The 21,763-nt window shown below is 43.7% G+C and overlaps 1 protein-coding gene across 2 annotated transcripts in view; it reads left to right on the top strand.

Annotated features, from left to right (window-relative positions):
* The window catches only part of LOC141133843 (NACHT, LRR and PYD domains-containing protein 3-like), a 185,916-nt gene that overhangs the window by 147,653 nt on the left and 16,500 nt on the right, over window positions 1–21,763 (top strand). For both annotated transcript variants that reach the window (XM_073623418.1, XM_073623419.1), the window contains exon 11: window positions 18,187–18,363. In XM_073623418.1, coding sequence (XP_073479519.1) covers window positions 18,187–18,363 — 177 coding nt within the window. The remainder of the gene's footprint in view (window positions 1–18,186; window positions 18,364–21,763) is intronic.

Below are 21,763 nucleotides of genomic sequence, written 5' to 3'. Positions count from 1 at the left end.
CACCTCTGCAGTTTTTATTTTTTGCGCAACAAATAAAAAAAGACCGAAAATTTCGAAAAAAAACAAGTTTTTCTTTGTTTCTGTTAAATTTTTTTGTAAATAAGTACGCTTTCTCCTTCAATAATGGCCACTGATATAGCTGCACTGATGGGCACTGATACGGCGGCACTGATGGGCACCGATGAGGTGGCACCAATGAGGTGGCACTGATGAGGTGGCACTAACAGGCACTGATAGGTGGCACTGATGGGCACTGATAGGTGGCACTGATGGGCACTGATAGGTGGCACTGGTATGCGGCACTGATGGGCACTCATAGGTGGCACCGATGGGCACACATAGGCGGCACTGATGGGCACTTGTAGGTGGCATTGATTGGTATATATGGGTGGCACTGATGGGTACTTATGTGTGGCACTGATGTGTGGCACTGATGGGCACTGATAGGTGGGCACTGATGGGCACAGATGGGCACAGATGGGCACTGACAGGTGGCACCGATGGGCAATGACAGGTGGCACAGATGGGCAATGACAGGTGGCACTGATATAGCATTGCTGGGCAGATCTGGACATTGGCATAATAGATCATTGGCATAATAGTGCCAATCAGTGCCCATTTGTGGACACTGATTGGCACAGATTGGGCACATGTGGATGGCCATGGGGTACATACCTGGCCATCCACGTTGCCTCTTTCCTGGTGGTCCTAGTGGCATCCCTGGTAGTCCAGTGGGGTGATCTGCGGGGGGGGCTGCGCTGATAAACAATCAGTGCAGACCCCCCCTGCCAGGAGAGCCTCCGATCGGCTCTCCTCTACTTGCGTCTGTCAGACGCGAGTGAGGAAGAGCTGATCAACGGCTCTTCCTATTGACAGCGTGATCAGCCGTGATTGGACACAGCTGATCACGTGGTAAAGAGCCTCCGCCGGAGGCTTTTTACCAAGATCAGAGTAGCGGTATGTCAGACTGACACACCGCTCCACCGATCGCCGCGATGCGCGCCCCCGGGGACGCGCTGCAGCATGTTATCCTGCTGGACGTCATATGACGCCCAGTCAGGATAACAGAACCACTTCCCGGACGTCAATCCGCTTTAGGGCGGGCGGGAAATGGTTAAATAATATTCTGCAGGATTCTGGTATAAATCTTCTATGTGAGGGATCCAGACATGTCACCTAGATGAAAGTTATACAAAGACAGACTTCTGATTGGCCGGTTACACTGGGTGTTCCCATCATAGTCCTTCAGGTCACTCGCTGTTATTGGCTTTCATCCCCTCTCCCCTCCACTGACTATCAGAGATCAGACTTTGGCTGGGCTCACAATGGAGTTCACAGCAGGTCACAGCAGGCGGTCCAGTGCGTCTCCATTCACCATTTTAGGTCCGATTTCAGCCCAAATTTTGGGCTGAATTCAGACCTGAAACAGACCAGAGGACACACAGGACTCCATATTCTCTTCATTCAGTGACCAATCATAGACAGATGGTCCTCAATTAGAATCCGGAAGGACAGAGCTAGTCTCTAGACCAGAAGTGACCCCAATAAATTCCCCCCATCCTTGTAGATATAAAATTGTCACCTCACTGAGCCTCAAAGAGAAGTCCTAGTCATTTCATCTACAAGCCCAGCAGGGGACGAGGCCAATACAGTGAGAAGGCCCTGAACTGTCTGCCAGACATTGATTTATGTCAACGATCAGAGGAATCTATTTTGTCTCTCATACAAAATAAAATATTAGTTGCAGAGAGATGGAAATAATTCCTCCTGATTGTACACATGTTGGGGTACATGTACATATAACATTGTATGTGTAGTGAGGATAGAATCCAGGAGAAACCCCCAGAATGGTTCTATGGAGTCTGATCACATTAGCCAAGCACTGATTGGATTTGTTGGGATCAGGCTGACATGCCAGTGTTAAAAATCCAATCCTCATCCATCAGAACCATTCATGACCCATGTAGCTTTGGTTCCTTCAGAACACCGGACCGGCTTGTGGGCTGGGCAGGGAACACCCCCCCCCCAGGGTTGATTGGCTGATGGCTAAACTCCACCCACATCCATAAATTGAGGATCCTGAGATATGGACGGGGTGATTCCCATGGTGCCGGTCTAACCAGTGAATAGTCTATGTTCCTGACATGTTCCTGTCACAGGATAATCCTCAGAAAATGTTTATTTCTGTTTTATTCTCACAGCCAGACTGTGTCTGTCCTTTTGTTTTTGTTGTATTTTCTGTCATTCTTTATCTTTGTACATATTTTATACACTAAATAACAAACTAGTGTAGCTCTGCTCTATATTACACAGACAGACAACCTACCTGTAGGCAGAGGTAAGTGTTACCACAACCCCAGTGTTACTATACGGCTGTGTAACTATGTAACAAACCACCTAACCACCTGATCCTGATACTTCCAAATAATAATTACACAACAAAAATTATAATACAAAGCAAATACTACATACAATATATGTCTGCTACTACCACATGTAAATATATAAATATAGCACTCCCAAAAAAACATAAGTGAAAGAACACAACAAAGTATAATAAACAAAACAAAGTCCAAATAAAGTGACTAAAGGTGCTCCAATCCAAAGTGAAGAAAGTGCAAAATGCTTCAGAGATATTCAGGTGTACAACAACCCCTTATGTGTCCCCACTCACCAAATCAGAACGACCCTCAGCTTTCCAGTCTGATGGGTCACTTTAGGCTTGGTATTGATATCCAGGAATGGTGGGTAGGTGTCAAAACATCAGATCAAAGATTCCTTAATTGAGTTGCTCAGCGGAACAAACAGGTACCCAAAAGTAAAAAAGAATGGAACTGATAGTGAAGTACCATTACAAAATGTATTTTTGCACAAGAGAATGGGTACTTACAACAAGTAAGATCAAAAAAAGCCTCAAACATGGAGCTGTATCTATAAAAAACGCCATCCCTGGCGTGCGTTCCACGGGACCGGAAGTGATGTCAGAAATACCGGAAATTGCATCAATGTTTCGCACTCTCACAGGGCGTCATCTAGGACATGATTTCTGGCTAACTGCACCATCTTTAAATAGAGGGCAGAGGAGAACCTCCTCTGTAAAAACCAATCAAATTTGCATTACGGCCATTTTGTTGGTGGGGTAAAAACGTTGCTCCTGTGGACAGAACATAATCCACAGGAGACACAAGCCATATTAATGGTTTGATAAAATCAAACAAATACTTCCAATAAATTATTTAACGTCAATTCTGGCAAAACAGTGGAACCAGTGACATACAATCACTTTTAATTCAACAATACTCTATTAAAAACAGACATAATGCAAATGAAAATAATAATGAATATAAAAAAAAAATAAAAATGGAAATTAAAATAAAATTAAATGAAAATAAAAATAAAAATGAAAATGAAAATAATAAAAAATAAATAATAAAAATAAAATGAAAATAAAAAATAAAATAAAAATAAAGTCAAATGAAAAATAATCAATATGAAAATGAAAACAAAAATGAATATAAAAATATATAATAAAAATAAAAAATAAATCAAAATGAAAATAAATAAATGTAAATTAAGTGTGACAATATGAAGACAAAAAAAATAATAAAAATGTATGAAGAACTCTCCTAATGCCCCGTACACACGGTCGGATTTTCTGATGGAAAATGTCCGATCGGAGCGTGTTGTCGGAAATTCCGACCGTGTGTGGGCTCCATCGGACATTTTCCGTCGGATTTTCCGACACACAAAGTTGGAGAGCAGGAGATAAAATTTTCCGACAAAAAAATCCGTTGTCGGAAATTCCGATTGTGTGTACACAAATCCGACGGACAAAGTGCCACGCATGCTCAGAATAAATAAAGAGATGAAAGCTATTGGCCACTACCCCGTTTATAGTCCCGACGTACGTGTGTTACGTCACCGTGTTTAGAACGATCGGATTTTCCGACAACTTTGTGCGACCGTGTGTAGACAAAACAAGTTTTAGCCAACATCCGTCGGAAAAAATCCTAGGATTTTGTTGTCGGAATGTCCGAACAAAGTCCGACCGTGTTTACGCCCTATAACTCCTAATGCTCTGGTGGTCCTCCCCACGTACTGTAGCCCACATGGACAGGACAAAAGGTACGTGACGTGGGTAGTGCCACACGTGATGAACTTATTGATTTTGAAGGACTCACCAGAGGAATAGGCTGTGAATTTGGTTGTTTTTCTCACCCTATGTTTAGATGTTTTACACATTACACATCTCCCACAGCTGAAAAAACCCACCTGATCCAAATAAGTACATTGCTTTTTCGGGGGATCAACAACATTGGGTGCCAATTTCAACCATAAAAGTAGGGGGCTTGGTATAAATAAACTGAGATTTACTGGGTAGAGTTTTGGCTAAATTGTTATCCTTTAACAAAAGATGCCAATATTTACTAATGATTTGTTCCACTTGTCTATGTTGACGAGTATAACCTGTCATAAAGGCAATACCAAAGTCTCTCTCAACCTCCTTTCTTTTAAACAGATCATCACAATTCAACCTTCTAACTGTTGCTAAAGTCTTGTTCAACTCACGTGGGGTATAACCCTTTTCCACGAATCTGTCAAACAAAACTTTAGCCTGCATGTCAAAATCCTCAATTATGGCGCAATTGTGCCTGACTCTCAAGAACTGACTTTTAGGAATTGCACTGAGCCATCGAGGATGATGGCAACTTCCCAATGGGATGTAACCATTATTTTCTGCTTCCTTAAAATAGGTTTTAGTGGACAGTTGTTGGTTATCTTTAAAGATGACCAGATCTAGGAAGTTGATACTGTAATTGTCAGAAGTTGCTGAGAAGGATATTCCATATCTGTTCTCACCAATCTCCGACAAGAACTGTAAAAACAACTCATTTAATCCTGCCCAAATGATAATGATATTGTTAATGTAAAGTTTGTCAAACTTAAGCTGAGGTATATTGCCACTAAAAATTGCATCTTTCTTCCAGTGACTCATGAACAAATTATCCACTGAAGGGGCCCCCATAGCTACCCCTCTTTTCTGCCTATAGTACTACTTATCATGCCAAAAAAGTTATGACTCATAGCCAAATCAAGGGCATGAACAAGAAATTCCTTTTGTTTGTTTTTCATTTTTGTATTGTTCAAAGCCCATACCACAGCTTCAATGGCGCGTTTCTGTTGAATGTTAGTATACAAAGAATAACAATCAATGCTGACCAATATATGACCTTCATCGACCTCCACCTCCTGTAAAAGTTCCATGAGATGTCTACTATCATTTAAATAGGCTGGACAACTCTGTGCCAACAGCTGCAGGAAACAATCCAAATATTCACTGATTCTGGCAAATAGAGAGTCCACCCCACTGACGATAGGTCTACCGGGTGGCTTGACCGGATTCTTATGGATTTTTGGTAGTTGATAGATCACTGGTACTCGCGGAGCATCGGGCACCAGGTGTCTAGCCTCTTTTTTGGTGACGATACCCTCATCTTGAGCATTCTTAACCAGACATCTCAGCTTAGCTTTGAATTTATTGGTGGGGTTACCCCCAAATTTTTCATATGTTTCAGCATCATGGACAAGTCTGTTAAGTTCTGCTAGATAGTCAGATTTGTTGAGGATAACAAGACCCCCCCTTGTCTGCACTTCTAATGACAATCTGTTTATTTTTCTCTAGGGATTTGATGCCCCTTTCAATATCTGTTTTCAGCCTACTAGGTTTAATAGACAGACCCTCCAAGTCCTGTAGGACAAGAGATCCAAAAACCTCTAAAAAAAAGGCTATTGCGATTTCTAGGATTAAACACTGAGCTATTTCTCAAATTGGTATGACTATATTCAGATGATTCCTGTCCCATTTGAGGTGTAACTCTACTAAAAGGTTTCTTAATATTTACTTTCCTCATAAATATCTGAAAATCAATAAAAATATCAAACTTATAAGGATCCTTATCAGGGGAAAATTTAAGTCCCAACTCTAAAACTTTTAACTCATCCAAAGTAAATGTGACATCACTTAAATTGAAAACCCTGCATTAGGTCTCTCTCTTCTCTCTCTTTCATTTTCCTTTTGCCTCCTCTGCAGCCTCTCTGTGTGCTACGCCTGGTTCTCCCCATACGGTCGGGGGGGGGTACCATGGGATACCGAGGTTTCCACTCTCCTCCTCCATTCCCCTGAGGATATTGACCTCTCCCCCTCCCTCTGGGGTGTGTGGATCCCATCCCTCTCCCTGGGGGGGTCACCATACCCCCTTTTTTGAAAATCCCCCCTATAATTGGCACCAGGATGTCCTCTCTGTGCTCTCAAAGGTGGTCCCGCCTCTAGATTGGGGCAGATCCCAATTTGGGCTATTCCACCCTCAATGGTTGCCATAGTCCTGCTGACTGTAAGCATCAGAGGCATAATATTCTTCCTGTTGTAGGGGTTCATACCTGTTAAATATGGGAACTCCATAAGAACTTTGATCAACCTGGGGTCCAGCATTGCTATTACCCTGTTGAAAAGACTGAGGAGTTGACCCATTATGAGAGGTATAAGATGTTACAGGGATGGTATCTCTATCATCCGTTAAAGTCAAAGGTGTGACCTCTTCAGTTAGTGTGGCATCCTGCCATTTATAAACCTTATTGGCTCTAAAATCATTGGTATCTCTCACATATTTTTTCATTTTTTTCTTTTGGGTTTCTTTGTCAACTTCACCAACAAAATCCCGTAGGTGTTTAATTTTTTCTTTAAATTCCACTGACCCTTCAAAAGGTGTTATTTTAGCCTTAACGGCATTGATATTACCCTCTAGATTTTTTAATTTCTTTATCTTTATGTGAGATTAAAAGTTCTAGTAATTTTCTTTTGGTATGATTGAAAAAAGAGTACCACTCATCCTCTAATTCCTTACCAATCATACCGTCATTGGGAACCACATCCCATCTTAGTCGCCTGGGGGTTATGCCACCCTTAACATATTTGGTTAAAGTGAACACATTCCACCAGGTCCTAATTTGCTTATCCAAAGCATTTTTTAGAACTTTAAAATCAAGGTTAAGATCTGAGCTGACATTGGTGCATGAAAAAAATTAATCAGCATTAATACTAGTGACAAAATTACATATATCCATAGCTGCTAAGTGCACTCAACTCTGAGAAAAAATGTGCAAGTATATGCTAAATATACATACTTGCGCTAATGGTGTATACAAAAAAATATATATATAAAAATATATACCGGTATATACAAAAAATAAAAGCAGCTGTTATACACAAAGTGCTACTCACTTGAAAGACATATAAATATATAAATATAGCGCTCGCAAAAAAACATAAGTGAAAGAACACAACAAAGTATAATAAACAAAACAAAGTCCAAATAAATTGACTAAATGTGCTCCATTCCAAAGTGAAGAAAGTGCAAAATGCTTCAGAGATATTCAGGTGTACAACACCCCCTCATGTGTCCCCACTCACTGAATCAGAACGACCCCCAGCTTTTCAGTCTGATGGGTCACTTTAGGCTTGGTATTGATATCCAGGAATGGTGGGTAGGTGTCAAAACATCAGATCAAAGATTCCTTAATTGAGTTGCTCAGCGGAACAAACAGGTACCCAAAAGTAAAAAAGAATGGAACTGATAGTGAAGTACCATTAAAAAATGTATTATTGCACAAGGGAGTGGGTACTTACAACAAGTAAGATCAAACAAGCCTCAAACATGGAGCTGTATCTGTAAAAAACGCTGTCCCCGGCGTGCGTTCCATGGGACCGGAAGTGACGTCAGAAATACCGGAAATTGCGTCAATGTTTCGCACTCCCACAGGGCGTCATCTAGGACATGATTTACAGCTAACTGCACCATCTTTAAATAGAGGGCAGAGGAGAACCTCCTCTGTAAAAACCAATCAAATTTGGCATGGAGGCCATTTTGTTGGTGGGGTAAAAACATCGCTTCTGTGGACAGAACATAATCCACAGGAGAGACAAAACGCCATATTAATCGTTTGATAAAATCAAACAAATACTTCCAATAAATTATTTTTATTTTACCACAACCTCAGTGCTGTAACAATGTGTTGCAGCCTAATGAATTTGTATTAATACACTTTATGCAGAAAACGAATAGCTTAATACAGGTAATTGATACCAAAGCACCAGTGCTGTGACTGGCTAAAAGTACCCCAAACCCCAATAGTACCCCAAACCCATGGTGTGTGTAAAAAACAACTATTTTTCAGGTAATTTATGCCAAAACACCAGTGCTGCAAATGTAGTACTTATTTTGATACATATAAATTGGTATTAATACACTTTCTGCAAAAACCAACAATTTTATACAGGTAATTGATATCAAAGCACAAGCGCTGCATCTGGCTGCTAATACCACAACCCCAGTGCTGTGAATACATATTACAAACTAACACATTACTAATGGAAATTATTGTAGCGGTCACATTTTTGCTATATAAATTAATGTTATGTTATAGCTTAGTATCTGGCGCCATCTAGCGACCAAAATTGTGTATGGACTTGATTTGATTTTTTTCTTTCTGGTTAATGTGAGAAGATTATAGGAAGTGACTATTTTGTTTACATTTCTACATTAACCTACCCACAATGCCTATGACCTCCCATGAGCACCAAGGAACAGAACTGCATTGTGGGAAGGCTATAAAAGAACTCAGCGCGGCCATCTTAGCTCTCTTGGAAATGCATGGCCAGCCTGGGAGGATCTGTGTGAGGTCTCCAGCAAGGCGCGGCCTACCTCCACTGAAGAGCGATCCGATCAGCGATCCTGTAACACATCAGTGAGCTTGACTGATGGCAAGGCAAGACTGGGAAGGAGCCAGAGAAGCCTGTCAAAGCCATCTGAGAGTCCTGGAGCGTCTCATTGAGCAGAGCGGAGCAGTCTTGGCCAGCCGGAAACAGGACCCTGTACACCGGAGCAGAACTTTCCTACATCACAGACCTGGTTGGGTGAGAGGGCTGCTGCCCAAAAGTTTCCTTGGCGCACTTTTACACACCTGCCTTTATAATACAGAGTTGCTGGGACCTGTAGTCCCACAAAGGAAATTCAAAGGATTAGGCTGAGTTCAAAATAGGCCTCAAGCCTGTATCTCATTGCAATTCTGGTACTGTGTTATTGGCATCAGAGGTAGTTGCAGTACTGCTGCACCATAACATTGATTCAATATTCAGCTTGCTTTGACCGGGAGTTGTTAACCATTGGATTACAATTCACTTTACTCATAGCTAGAAGAAGAAAGAAGAAAAGAAGGACTGTCTCATAAAACACAGGGCTTTGTGTTTCATTGCTCTATTAAAGTTACTATAATATAAAGTAATGGGAGCTCCCTAGGGATTGTATTATACTTTATTAAATTAGCATTCGCTTTCTTTACAGTTACAAAGCGTCCTTGACACATTGCTAGTAAGTTAATTTAAACACTTTACAGTTGTGTAATACCTTTGTGAGTTAAATCTGTTGGCTGTCACACTACGTTGGTCTGACAGTACAACTGTTGTAATCTTTACTTACTAAAGCAAATACAGTAAACAAATTTCTTGTTTAAGTATTTCTGTGTGGAGTGTTGTTTTCCTTTGTATTATTGACCAGGTGGATGCTGGAGATTAAAGGTAAAGATAAAAAAAAAGGCATGTTATAGCGTATATTGTGAAATTGTCTTTAGGTTTTTACCGCAGACTACATTACACCACAGCTGTGTCAAGGGGACTGAGAGAAATCAAAGGGGTATAGAAGCAGAGTACAGGCCCAATTAAAATACCAGCAGCTCCTTCGGGGGTCAGTGCTACACGTGGGGGCGTCGTCCAGGATTACTGTTACTCTGCAACCAAGCCCATCCCCTTGGCACCAGTATGGACCCTTCTACTGTGGTCCAGTGGTGTATAGCAGAAGCGAGCGTGGCGATTGAGCTCCCTGGTGAGGCCTGGGAAAAAACTGATCAGTCAAATTGTAAAGACATTATCCCCAGATAAAAAAGCATTGGTGATTGCCATCAAACCAGATGAAGAGACTTCTTGCACTTATGCACTGTTGGAGTGGAGAGAGGGAGTACCAGAGAGCTTCAAAGACAGAGGTGTACAGCTGGGAAACAAAACAAGGTTTTACATAGTACACCCAAAAATAAGGATTCCATCAGTGCTTCCCACTGGGACACAGCTAGAGGAACAGTCCCTCCCCCGGCGTCTCTGGCCATGATCGGGCCAGAACTTCTTGCAGCTTTGGGGGACTTTGTGTCAAAGTGCCAGAAGAACAACACGGTGTGCATAGAGGCTGGGTACAGGAGGCTGAGAATTTTTTCAGGAGAACAGCCTGTGCCGGCTGGAGAAGAAGAATTTGACGTATGGATAGAACAAGCCATGCAGGCTCTGGAAGAGTGGGAGCTGCCAGAGGCCAAAAAGAAACAGCGCATCAGTGAGAGCCTGCGGGGAGCTGCTGCGGAGGCTGTCAGGAACCTGAGGTTCAGTAATACCACCTGTACAGCCTACAATTGCTTGGTTATGTTACAAGAGGAGTTTGGGCGGCTGGAAAAGGCAGCCGACTTAATATACCAGTTTGAACATACCCTTCAACACCAAGGAGAACGTCTTTCTGAATATATCAGACGACTAAATAAAATGTTATACCAGATTGTGTTGAAGAAAAGGATGAGGCCCTCTGCCATAGACCAAGCCTGAATACAGCAAATCCTGAAGGGGGCTCTATGTTCTGATCCAGTTTGGCTCCATTTGAAAACCTCAGTGGGCGTCATGTCACTCAAATACTCTGATCTCATCAGAGTAGTAAGAGATGAAGAAGCCATTTTAGATGATCAGCAAGCGACTTTTCAACCAGCCTATGCGTCTCTAGTTGAAGTCAGGCCTGTAAGGGCAGTGGATCAAGAGTCTGAAATCGCCACTTTGAAATCTCAAATGGCACAAGTGATGGAAATGATGACCACATTAATGGCAAAATTCTCCGAGGTAACCACAGGAGAGACCGTGTCTAGAGCACCTCAGAGTAAATCCGCCGGCTCGAACCAGAGTCCAGTGAGCGATAAAGTTTGCTTCAATTGTGGAGGAGCCGGACACTATCGGCGAGTGTGCCCAAGTCCAATGAAGCCTGAGGCATCACGCCATAAGCCGGGAAACTTCAGAGGGCCCCGGTGAAGGAGTCAACCGGGTGCCCTGCAGTGTCAGCTAACTCCAAAAAACACAATGAAGTAAAGAGACCACGGGAGGGGTCAAAACTCACAGAGAAGGCTCCCGTGATCACCCCAAAGCAATCCAGCACCTCACTCTTTTCCACTCAGACTACTAAAAGAGGGGGAGTTAATGCACGCCAGACCCAGAGGGTCACACAGGAAGCCTTGCGGAACTCGAAGCCCCGCAAGAAAGGAATGCAGGTCAAAGTCACTAAGCAGGTCAAACCGGCTACCCCCATTAAATTACCACCCAGATTAATGGGACCTTCTCCTGATGTTCCCATTTAGGTGGAGGCAATCTACACCAGAGGTCTCCTGGATACTGGGGCTCAAGTGACTCTCCTTTACAGAGACTTCTATGACAAGTACCCAAACACTTGCCACTGCAGAAGTTAGAAGAGCTATAAATATGAGGCATTGGGACTCAGAGCTTCCCCTATGATGGCTACCTAACCATCAGACTTACTTTCGACCCGAGTGTGGCGGGGAGGGCCGAAACCTTCAACACCTTGGCAGTGTTGTGTCCTCGCACTCCAGGGGCTAATAGAAGTTCCCTCATTATTGGGAAGAACACTGATCTGGTAAGAAGACTGCTCACACCACTTGTGCAGGAGAAGAGCACCCCAGTCAAGAGTGTGCACCCCATGCTAACACAGGTGTACCAAGATCTTGTACAGAAACAGAAGGCTCCACCAGAAGGAGTGGGAAAAATCTGACGTCTAGATAAGAGTGAAAAGTTGGTACAACCGGGTGAAGTAGTCTGCCTAAAAGCCTCTATCAAGCTAAGTTGGAGACAGCCCGGTCCCTTCATCGTCCTTGAGACGGACAGGCAGAAATAAGACAAGGGCCTAGAAGTTATCCCTGAAGTGTTGTCAACCAAGGCGTTGAAGAGAAGTAAAGGAAGAGTCTTGGTCAGTGTTTGCAACACAACAGCCTTGCCTGTGAAGGTGCCTGCCAGAGTGCTGCTGGGACAGGTCAGTCAAGCAATCCCAGTCTCACAATATAGCATCATGGGAGAACAAGACGGAGAGATTCCTCTGGAAGAGTTCTACCCAAAGAACACACCCCTTACACCTGCCTGGATGGAGAGAGCGAAGAATCAGCTCCTGAGATGGAAGCCTGCCTTCTCAAAAAGTGAGTTCGATGTGGGGCTTGCAAAGAGTGCCGAACACAAAATCCAATTAGAAGAAGATAAACCCTTCCGAGAGAGGGTAAGGCGGATTCCGTTGGGAGATCTGGAAGACCTACGGGAGCAGCTGGCTGAGCTAAAAAGGACGGGGATTATCCGAGAGCCCCGGAGTCCATATGCCTCTCCGATTAGTAGTTGTAAGGAAAAAGAAAGGCTCTTTGCGACTATGCATTGACTACCAGACACTAAATTGGAGGACCATCCCGGATCAGTACACCACACCACGGATAGAGGATGCCCTACAGAGTCTAACAGGAGCAAAGTGGTTCAGTCTGCTAGATCTTAAGAGTGGGTACTATCAGATCCCCATGTGCCCTGAAGATAGAGAGAAGACCGCTTTTATTACCCCTGTAGGATTCTTCGAGTTTAATCGAATGCCTCAAGGTCTGTCTGGAGCCCCAGCAACCTTCTAGCGATTAATGGAGAAGACATTGGGTGACATGAACCTGATTGAGGTGTTGGTCTATTTAGACGATATCATAGTGTTTGTTAGAACACTGGAGGAGCACAAAAAGCGCCTGGAGAAGGTATTGAAGAAACTACATGACGAAGGCCTGAAGCTCTCCCTGGAGAAGTGTCACTTTTACCAACCCTCAGTGAACTACTTGGGCCACATAATATCTGCTGAAGGAGTGGCAATAGACCCGCAGAAATTGGAGGCCGTTACCTCTTGGCCTAGACCGACTAAGGTGACTGAACTTAGATTCTTTCTAGGGTTCTGTTCTTATTACAGGTGGTTTGTGGAAGGGTTTGATAAGATAGCCCACCCACTCACCGAGCTGTTGAAGAATCAAGAGGGAACTGGCTCAGACTCAGAAGGCTTGGGGAAGCCAAAGGAAGGCCCCAGGAAGAAGAAAGAGTCCATCCAAGAAGAATGGACTCCACAGTGTGAAGAGGCTTTCAGACAGTTGAAATGGAGCCTAACCACTGCTCCAGTTCTAGCCTATGCAGACCCTACTATATCCTATGAATTGCATGTAGATGCCAGCCGAGACAGGCTGGGCGGAGTGCTTTATTAGGAACATGATGGACAACAAAGGCCCATCGCGTATGTGAGCATAAGTCTAGTCCCCGCTGAGCGGAACTAACCCAACTCACAAACTGGAATTCCTGGCTATAAATTAGGCTGTGGTAGATAAATTCAAGGATTACCTCTATGGTGCAGAGTTCGTGGTCAAGACGGACAATAACCCACTTACTTACTTGCTTACCACAGCATAGTTGGATGCCACCGGCCATAGGTGGCTGGCTGCACTCTCAGCTTTCACATTCAGCTTGAAATATAGACCAGGAATTGGAAATAGAGATGCAGATGCATTATCAAGACGACCTCATTGCTCCCAGGGTCAAACAGAATAATGGACCCAGCTCACCCCAGAAGGAGTGAGAGCCCTTTGTGATGGAGCACAACAGCAAAGTAAAGGTGGGGCTAGAGCAGAAGAAGTTGGAGTGTCTGCTGCCGGAGTGCCTAAGTGTTACTGTGATGTCACTCAGATTGCAGAGGAGGGTTTACCAAAGCTGTCCAGAGTGGATCTTCGGTTGGACCAACAACAAGACCTACTTTGTAGCCTGGCGCTGAAGGCTTTGGAGAGCAAACAACCTGACTTATTTCTCAAAAGCACTAAAAAGGAAGCTCGCATCTTACACAAAGAGTGGGATCGGTTACAACTCAAACAAGGGGTGGTCTACCGAAGGGGCCCCTCTGATGACGGTAAAGAGAAGTGGCAACTGTTCTTACCGGAGAAGCACTGAGAGAAGGTACTGATTGCTCTGCATGATCATCACGGCCATTTGGGAGCAGAAAGGACTTTCCAGCTGGTGAAGGACAGGTTCTACTGGCCCTATATGAGGACCGAAGTAGAGGGCTACTGTCACTCATGCCTCCAGTGTATACAGAGGAAGACCTTGCCTCAGAGAGCTGCCCCAATGGACCATTTGGAGAGCCAAGGACCAGTGGAGCTGGTCTGTATAGATTTCCTGTGTGTGGAATCCGACTTAAGTGGAAAGGGGAACATTCTAATAGTCACTGATCACTTTACTCGTTATGCTCAGGCATTCCCTACTAAAGACCAACAGGCCTCTACAGGGGCAAAAGTTCTGGTGGAAAAGTTCTTTGTCCATTATGGTCTACCACAACAAATTCATTCCGATTAAGGGAGAGACTTTGAAAGTACTCTGATTCAAAAACTATTGGATCTCTTAGGTATCTGGAAATCTAGAATTACACCATACCATCCACAAGGCGAACCTCAGCCGGAGAGATTTAACCGGACTCTTTTAAATATGTTAGGAACTCTGACATCTGAGCAAAAACCACATTGGAGCAGGCACATCACTGCACTAGTACATCAATATAATAGTACAAAGTGTGATGCAACAGGATATTCCCCCTACCGGCTAATGTTTGGAAGAGAAGCCAGACTACCGGTGGACTTGGCTTTTGGAATCAGTCTGGATCATACCCCTCAGCGACTTCTCACAGAGGATATGTGGATAGGTTGAGGAAGAGTCTGAAAACTGCTTACGATAAAGCTCAAGTCACATCAGACCACAGAGGGTACAGAAACAAAAAGAACTTTGATCTCAAAGTATAGGTTCAAGATTTACAACCCGGTGACCAAGTTCTGCTAAGGAGTTTGGGAATCCCAGGCAAGCACAAACTGGCTGATCGCTGGAAATCACAACCATATATCGTGTGCAAGAAACATCCAGAACTTCCAGTATATGACATTCGACCAGAAGGAAGCACCGGGTCGCTAAAAACTTGGCACCGTAATCACCTCCTGCCTCTCACGGAAGCAGTCAGGATTACCGCACAAGAGGAGCTGCCATCCACATCCACTGTTGTACACAGACCATTAACCAGACTTCGGCCTGGACCTTCAGCTACTGAAGAAGAAGAAGAGGAGATGGAGATAAGCTGGCTGTGGCCATCTGAAGTGGATCTTTCATTCCAAGCAGGGGGAGAGGATGGTGGAATTCTTAGACCGGAGGCTCCTGAATTTATACCCAAAAGTAGATCAAGAGAAGATCCAGAGGTGTCTAAAGTTTTTCTACCAGAAACAGATTTAGGAGATCTAAGTGCTGATTCCGATTCTGAGTTACAAGAAAAAGATGGAGTTGAGGAACATACCAACTTGCCTGAGACGCCAAAAGCACAGAGGACCAAAAGAGTTATTCGTCCCCCAAAGAGACTAACTTATGAGACATTGGTCGAGTGTTCTGAAGGAACTAAATTTACTGCCAGGAGAAATTCTGAAAGGCTTCATACTCTTGCTTTTGACTGGCTGTGAGTGTACAGGACCTGTCGGTTTTATGTAACCGCATAGAAACAAAAATGTGTAGCAGAAACAAATTCTTACATCTTTGGGGACCAAAGAGTCCAAGCAGGGGGAGTGTGTAGAGGTCACATTTTTGCTATATAAATTTAAGTTATGTTATAGCTTAGTATCTGGCGCCATCTAGCGACCAAAATTGTGTATGGACTTGATTTTATTTTTTCTTTCTGGTTAATGTGAGAAGATTATAGGAAGTGACTATTTTGTTTATGTTTCTACATTAACTTGACCTACCCACAATGCCTATGACCTCCCATGAGCACCAAGGAACAGAACTGCATTGTGGGAAGGCTATAAAAGAACTCGGCGCTGCCATCTTAGCTCTCTTGAAAATGCATGGCCAGCCTGGGAGGATCTGTGTGAGGTCTACAGCGAGGCGCAGCCTACCTCCACGGAAGAGCGATCCGATCAGCGATCCTGTGACACATCAGTGAGCTGGACTGGGAAGGATCCAGAGAAGCCTGTCGGAGCCATCTGAGAGTCCTGGAGCGTCATGTTGAGTGGAGCGGAGCAGTGTCGGCCAGCCAGAAACAGGACCCTGTACACCATAGCAGAATTTCCTACATCACAGACCTGGTTGGGTGAGAGGGCTGCTGCCCAAAAGTTTCCTTGACGCACTTTTTCACACCTGCCTTTATAATACAGAGTTGCTGGGACCTGTAGTCCCACAAAGGAAATTTAAAGGATTAGACTGAGTTCAAAATAGGCCTCAAGCGTGTATCTCATTGCAATTCTGGTACTGTGTTATTGGCATCAGAGGTAGTTGCAGTACTGCTGCACCATAACATTGATTCAATATTCAGCTTGCTTTGACCGGGAGTTGTTAACCATTGGATTACAATTCACTTTACTTATAGCTAGCAGAAGAAAGAAGAAAAGGACTGTCTCGTAAAACACAAGGCTTTGTGTTTCATTGCCCTATTAAAGTTACTAAAATATAAAGTAATGGGAGCTCCCTAGGGATTGTATTATACTTTATTAAATTAGCATTCGCTTTCTTTACAGTTACAAAGCGTGCAAAGGATGGGACAGTGCCCATAGTGAAATCAGTTCACTCTGTCATTTATCCCATTTCCCTTACACATTGCTAGTAAGTTAATTTAAACACTTTACAGTTGTGTAATACCTTTGTAAGTTAAATCTGTTGGCTGTCACACTACGTTGGTCTGACAGTACAACTGTTGTAATCTTTACTTTAAAGCAAATACAGTAAACAAAGTTCTTGTTTAAGTATTTCTGTGTGGAGTGTTGTTTTCCTTTGTATTATTGACCATGTGGATGCTGGAGATTAAAGGTAAAGATAAAAAAAAGTATATTATAGCGTATATTGTGAAATTGTCTTTAGGTTTTCACCGCACACTACATTATACCACAGCTGTGTCAAGGGGACTGAGAGAAATCAAGGGGGTATAGAAGCAGAGTACAGGCCCAATTAAAATACCAGCAGCTCCTTCGGGGGTCAGTGCTACATTATGAATGTAAAAAATAATAACTAGTTACAAGTAATTGATGCCACAACTCCAGTGCTGTAAACTGAATGTATCTAGTTGGATATATAAGAGGAAAGTCCATATATCTGTGATCAAACTTCCTCAATGATGGCGCCCCCTCCAGTGTGTCACTACAAAATGAAGTGTGTTCAGAGTCCTCCACCTCCGTGCTGATGAAATGCCCCCTCAGGCATTGCCCCAATATACAATAGAGGTGTCATGTGCTTGTCCCCCCTCTGGGGGGCTCAATGGGCCCGGGGGACTTCCCACAAGATCAGCTGTCACAAGTGTGGGGTCCCTTTAAGGGATTTGGTCCCTCCTGATTGGATGGATATAGAACTCCAAATAAAACAAAAATGTAACCAATAGTGAAGTACGTCCTTCAAAACAATTGTCTCTTTATTTACAATAAATGCACTGACAACAAACAATATGTCAGCATATCCAGCAACCAATTGGGCAGTAGATAATATCACTCACCAGAACCACTTCCTGTTTCAGTTCCAGGCAGGAAATGACATCAGCCAGCTCCGCCCAAGGGCTGACTCTCCAATGATTGGTTGATCTGCTGACATATTATCATTACTTGTCAGTGCATTTAGCAATCCTCATGGATTTTGCTGCACGGAGACGCACATGAAGTAGAAATCCCATTATTTCCTATGTGGCCGGTTCCCATCGATGTGCCACAGTTTAGTGTAAAAGGGAATCTATATGGAGCCATTCACACCTCCAATGTGTGCGTTACCACGTACGCTGCAATGTACCCGCAACAGTGTAACTCCACATTAAGACTTTTCAGGTGGGTGACAACTTACCTCCATTTCACAGGGGAGGTCCACCCAATATTCCATCCATATGTCCCAACATTTCATTTTCTAAGACCCCGCCCACTGATTATTCATTGGATGTGTCTACTTCTGTCCCTCCCTGGAAGAACATTTCACCTCTTTCCTGCTTCTCCCTCCAGGATTATGTTCTGTAAAGGGACATTATGGTGCTGTGATGATCTTTGCTCCGTTATCTCCACAAACCGAACTCTGACCTATCTGCAGATAACATTGGATGATGATGAGATGATGTCGGAGTCAGAAGTGAGTGGACGTTGTGAGGTCCTCCGGAATGCCGGCTTCTCTGTGGATAGAGGGTAAGATTTGTTATATTGGAAGTAACACACTAATATATAATATTATACAATACAATAATACAATAATATATTAATACTAAGTCTTAAGCCTCGTACACACGCTTAGATTTTCGGACGACCGAACGTCCATTTTTTGTGGCATGCGAGTCTTATGTCAAAAGTCAATAGGTTACTCACAATATGAAAATTTTCAGACAACAGAATACAACGTCAGAAGTGAAGTAATGTGTTGAATAGTTTTGTATGTATTCTTTTGTTTCTGAGCATGCAAAGTCTTGCTCTTACGATTTTTTTCGTATGAAAACCGTACTAATGAAAAGAAAATCGGACGTTGAGTTCTCATCCAACAAAAATGTTATAGTCTGCACATCCAGCTTTTGTCTGGCGAAAAAAGAGAAATCGGCTGTTGAAAGCACCGTACTAATGATCCGAAAATCGTCAGTCGTACAAATTTTTTCATCCGATTTTTGTTTTGTGTGTACGGGCTTTTAGAATGTGAATAGTAAAATGTAGACAACATTGGATGGGGATGAGATGATGGAAGTTGTTGGGAGGTCTTCTGACTCTCGGGCTGCACTGTAATGAAAATGGATTGACGGGTGACAAACATTCTATACAATTTCTGTAGAACACATTGGAGGTCTCTGTACATATAAAGATAATGAGTAAGGATGAGCCAAACACCCTCCAGTTTGGTTGGCACCAGAACATGCGAACAGGCAAAAAATTTGGACGAACACAGGAACACCGTTAAAGTCTATGGGGCATGAACATGAACAATCAAAAGTGCTAATTTTAAAGGCTTATATGCAAGTTATTGTCATAAAAAGGGTTTGGGGACCCGGGTTCTGCCCCAGGGGACATGGATCAATGCAAAAAAAAGTTTTAAAAACTGACATTTTTTCGGGAGCAGTGATCTTTTTAATGCTTAAAGTGAAACAATAAAAATGAAATATTCTTTTATATATTGTGCCTGGGGGGTGTCTACAGTATGCCTGTAAAGTGGCACATTTTTCCCGTGTTTAGAACAGCCTGAGAGCAAAATGACATTTCTAAAGGAAAAAAGTAATTTAAAACTGATCGCGGCTGTAATGAATTGTCGGTCCCGGCAATATAGATGAAACTCATTGAAAAAAACGGTATGGGTTCCCCCAGCCCAGAACCAGGCCCTTTGGGTCTGGTATGAATATTAAGGGGAACCCCGCACCAAAAATTAAAAAAAAAATTGCATGGAGGTCCCCCAAAATCCATACCAGGCCATTCAGGTTTGGTATGGATTTTAAGGGGAACCCTGCGCCAAAATTTAAAATAAAAATGGTGTAGGGGTCCCCCCAAAATTCATACCAGACCCTTACCTGAGCACATAACCTGGCAGTCTGCAGGAAAAGAGGAGGGGACAAGAGAGTGCCCCCCTCCTGAACCATACCAGGCCACATGCCCTCAATGTGGGGAGGATGCTTTGGGGTCCCCAAATTGATGGGGACAAGGGCCTCATCCCCACAACCCTTGCCCATGGCTGATGGGGGGTCTGTGGGAGGGGGGCTTATCGGAATCAGGAAGCCCCCTTTAACAAGGAGACCCCCAGATCCCGGCCTCCCCCCTATGTGAATTGGTAATGGGTACATTGTACCCCTACCATTTCACAAAAACAGTGTCAAAAATAGTAAAAAAGACAGGAGACACTTTGGAACAAGTCCTTTATTAAAAAAATAAAAATGTCCCGTGATGTAGATCCATCTCACGCCGCCCAATGGACCAAAAAAAGAAAAAAAAAGCCGCAACAGCTCTGCCTCCATGGGAGGCTCCCGCTGAGTGACGCTTCTTCCCGGTGACAGCTGTTATATAGCTGAGGGCAAGGTCACCTGGTGATGTAAACGGATGACCCCGCCCTCCTCTGACGCCATGTGACATAAGAGGAAGGCAGGGTCGCCCATTTACCTCACCGAGTGGCCCTGCCCTCAGCTATATAACAGCTGTCACAGAGAAGAAGCATCACTCGGCAGGAGCCCCCATGGAGGCAGAGCTGTTGCGGCTTTTTTTTTTTTTTCAGATCGTCGGGCGGCGTGAGATGGATCTACATCTCTGGACCTTTTTATTTTTAATAAAGAACTTGTCTCAAAGTGTCTCCTGTCTTTTTTACTATTTTAGACACTTTTTTTGTGAAATGGTAGGGGTACAATGTACCCGATACCAATTCACATAGGGGAAGGCCAGGATCTGGGGATCCCATTATTAAAGGGGGCTTCCAGATTCTGTTAAGCCCCCGCCGCAGAAAACCACAACCACAGGGCAAGGGTTGTGGGGATTGAGGCCCTTGTCCCCATCAACATGGGGACAAGGTGCTTTGGGGACCCCAATGCATCCTCCCTATGTTGAGGGCATGTGGCCTGGTTTGGTTCAGGAGAGGGGCGTTCTCTTGTCCCCCCTCTTTTCCTGCGGCCTGCCAGGTTGCATGCTTGGATAAGGGTATGGTATAGATTTTGGGGAAACCCGTACGCCCTTTTATTTTTTTTAATTTTGGCGCAGGGTTCCCCTTAAAATCCATACCAGACCTGATTTTGGGGGGACCCCTGAGCTATTTTTTTTTTAATTTGGCATAGGGTTCTCCTTAATATCCATACCAGAAGGGTCTGGTATGAACTTTGGGGGGACCCCTATGCAATTTTTTTAATTTTTATGGTTCAGGGTTCCCCTTAATATTCATACCAGACCCCAGGGGTGGAAGTATAGGGGTCGCAAAAGTCGCCATTGCGACTGGGCCCCATGCTGCCCGTGTGCCCCCCTCTCCCCGAGCGGTGGCTGCATATGGGACCGAGCTCCCTCATCCTCAGCCGATGCGTAAATCATTCGGCAGTACAAGAGCTCGGTCACAAAGTGAAAGTAAGTGAGACTGTCTAGCACACTGTGTGTTGTGCTCTCTGCCTCCCCCTACAGTGCAGTACCCGGCATGGAGAGTTTAAGGTACAGAGCTGCAGCTGCAGATTTTTAAAAAGGCGATCTATATATGTTTGTATGCATGTGTGTGTGCTTATATGTGTGTGTCTGCATGTTTGGGTGTGTGCATGTGTGTGTGTGTTTTATATGTGTGTGTGCGTTTATTTATGTGCATGTGTATGTTTACATGTGTGTGGGCATGTGTGTGCATGTGTATAGAGTTATATGTGTGTGCGCATGTGTGTGCATGTGTATAGAGTTATATGTGTGTGCGCATGTGTGTGCATGTGTATAGAGTTATATGTGTGTGCGCATGTGTGTGCATGTGTATAGAGTTATATGTGTATGTGCATGTTTGTGTGTTTGCTCATGTGTGTGCGTTTATGTGTGTGCATGTATTTATATGTATATGTGTGCATTTGCGTACGTGTGTTTACATGCGTGTATGTATACACAATACTTGTAA

Source organism: Aquarana catesbeiana, linkage group LG03 (genome assembly GCF_042186555.1).
Source record: "Aquarana catesbeiana isolate 2022-GZ linkage group LG03, ASM4218655v1, whole genome shotgun sequence".
Classification (NCBI taxonomy): Eukaryota; Metazoa; Chordata; class Amphibia; order Anura; family Ranidae; genus Aquarana; species Aquarana catesbeiana.
Note: the sequence above shows the minus strand (reverse complement) of the source record. Positions and strands in the feature narration are given on the sequence as shown.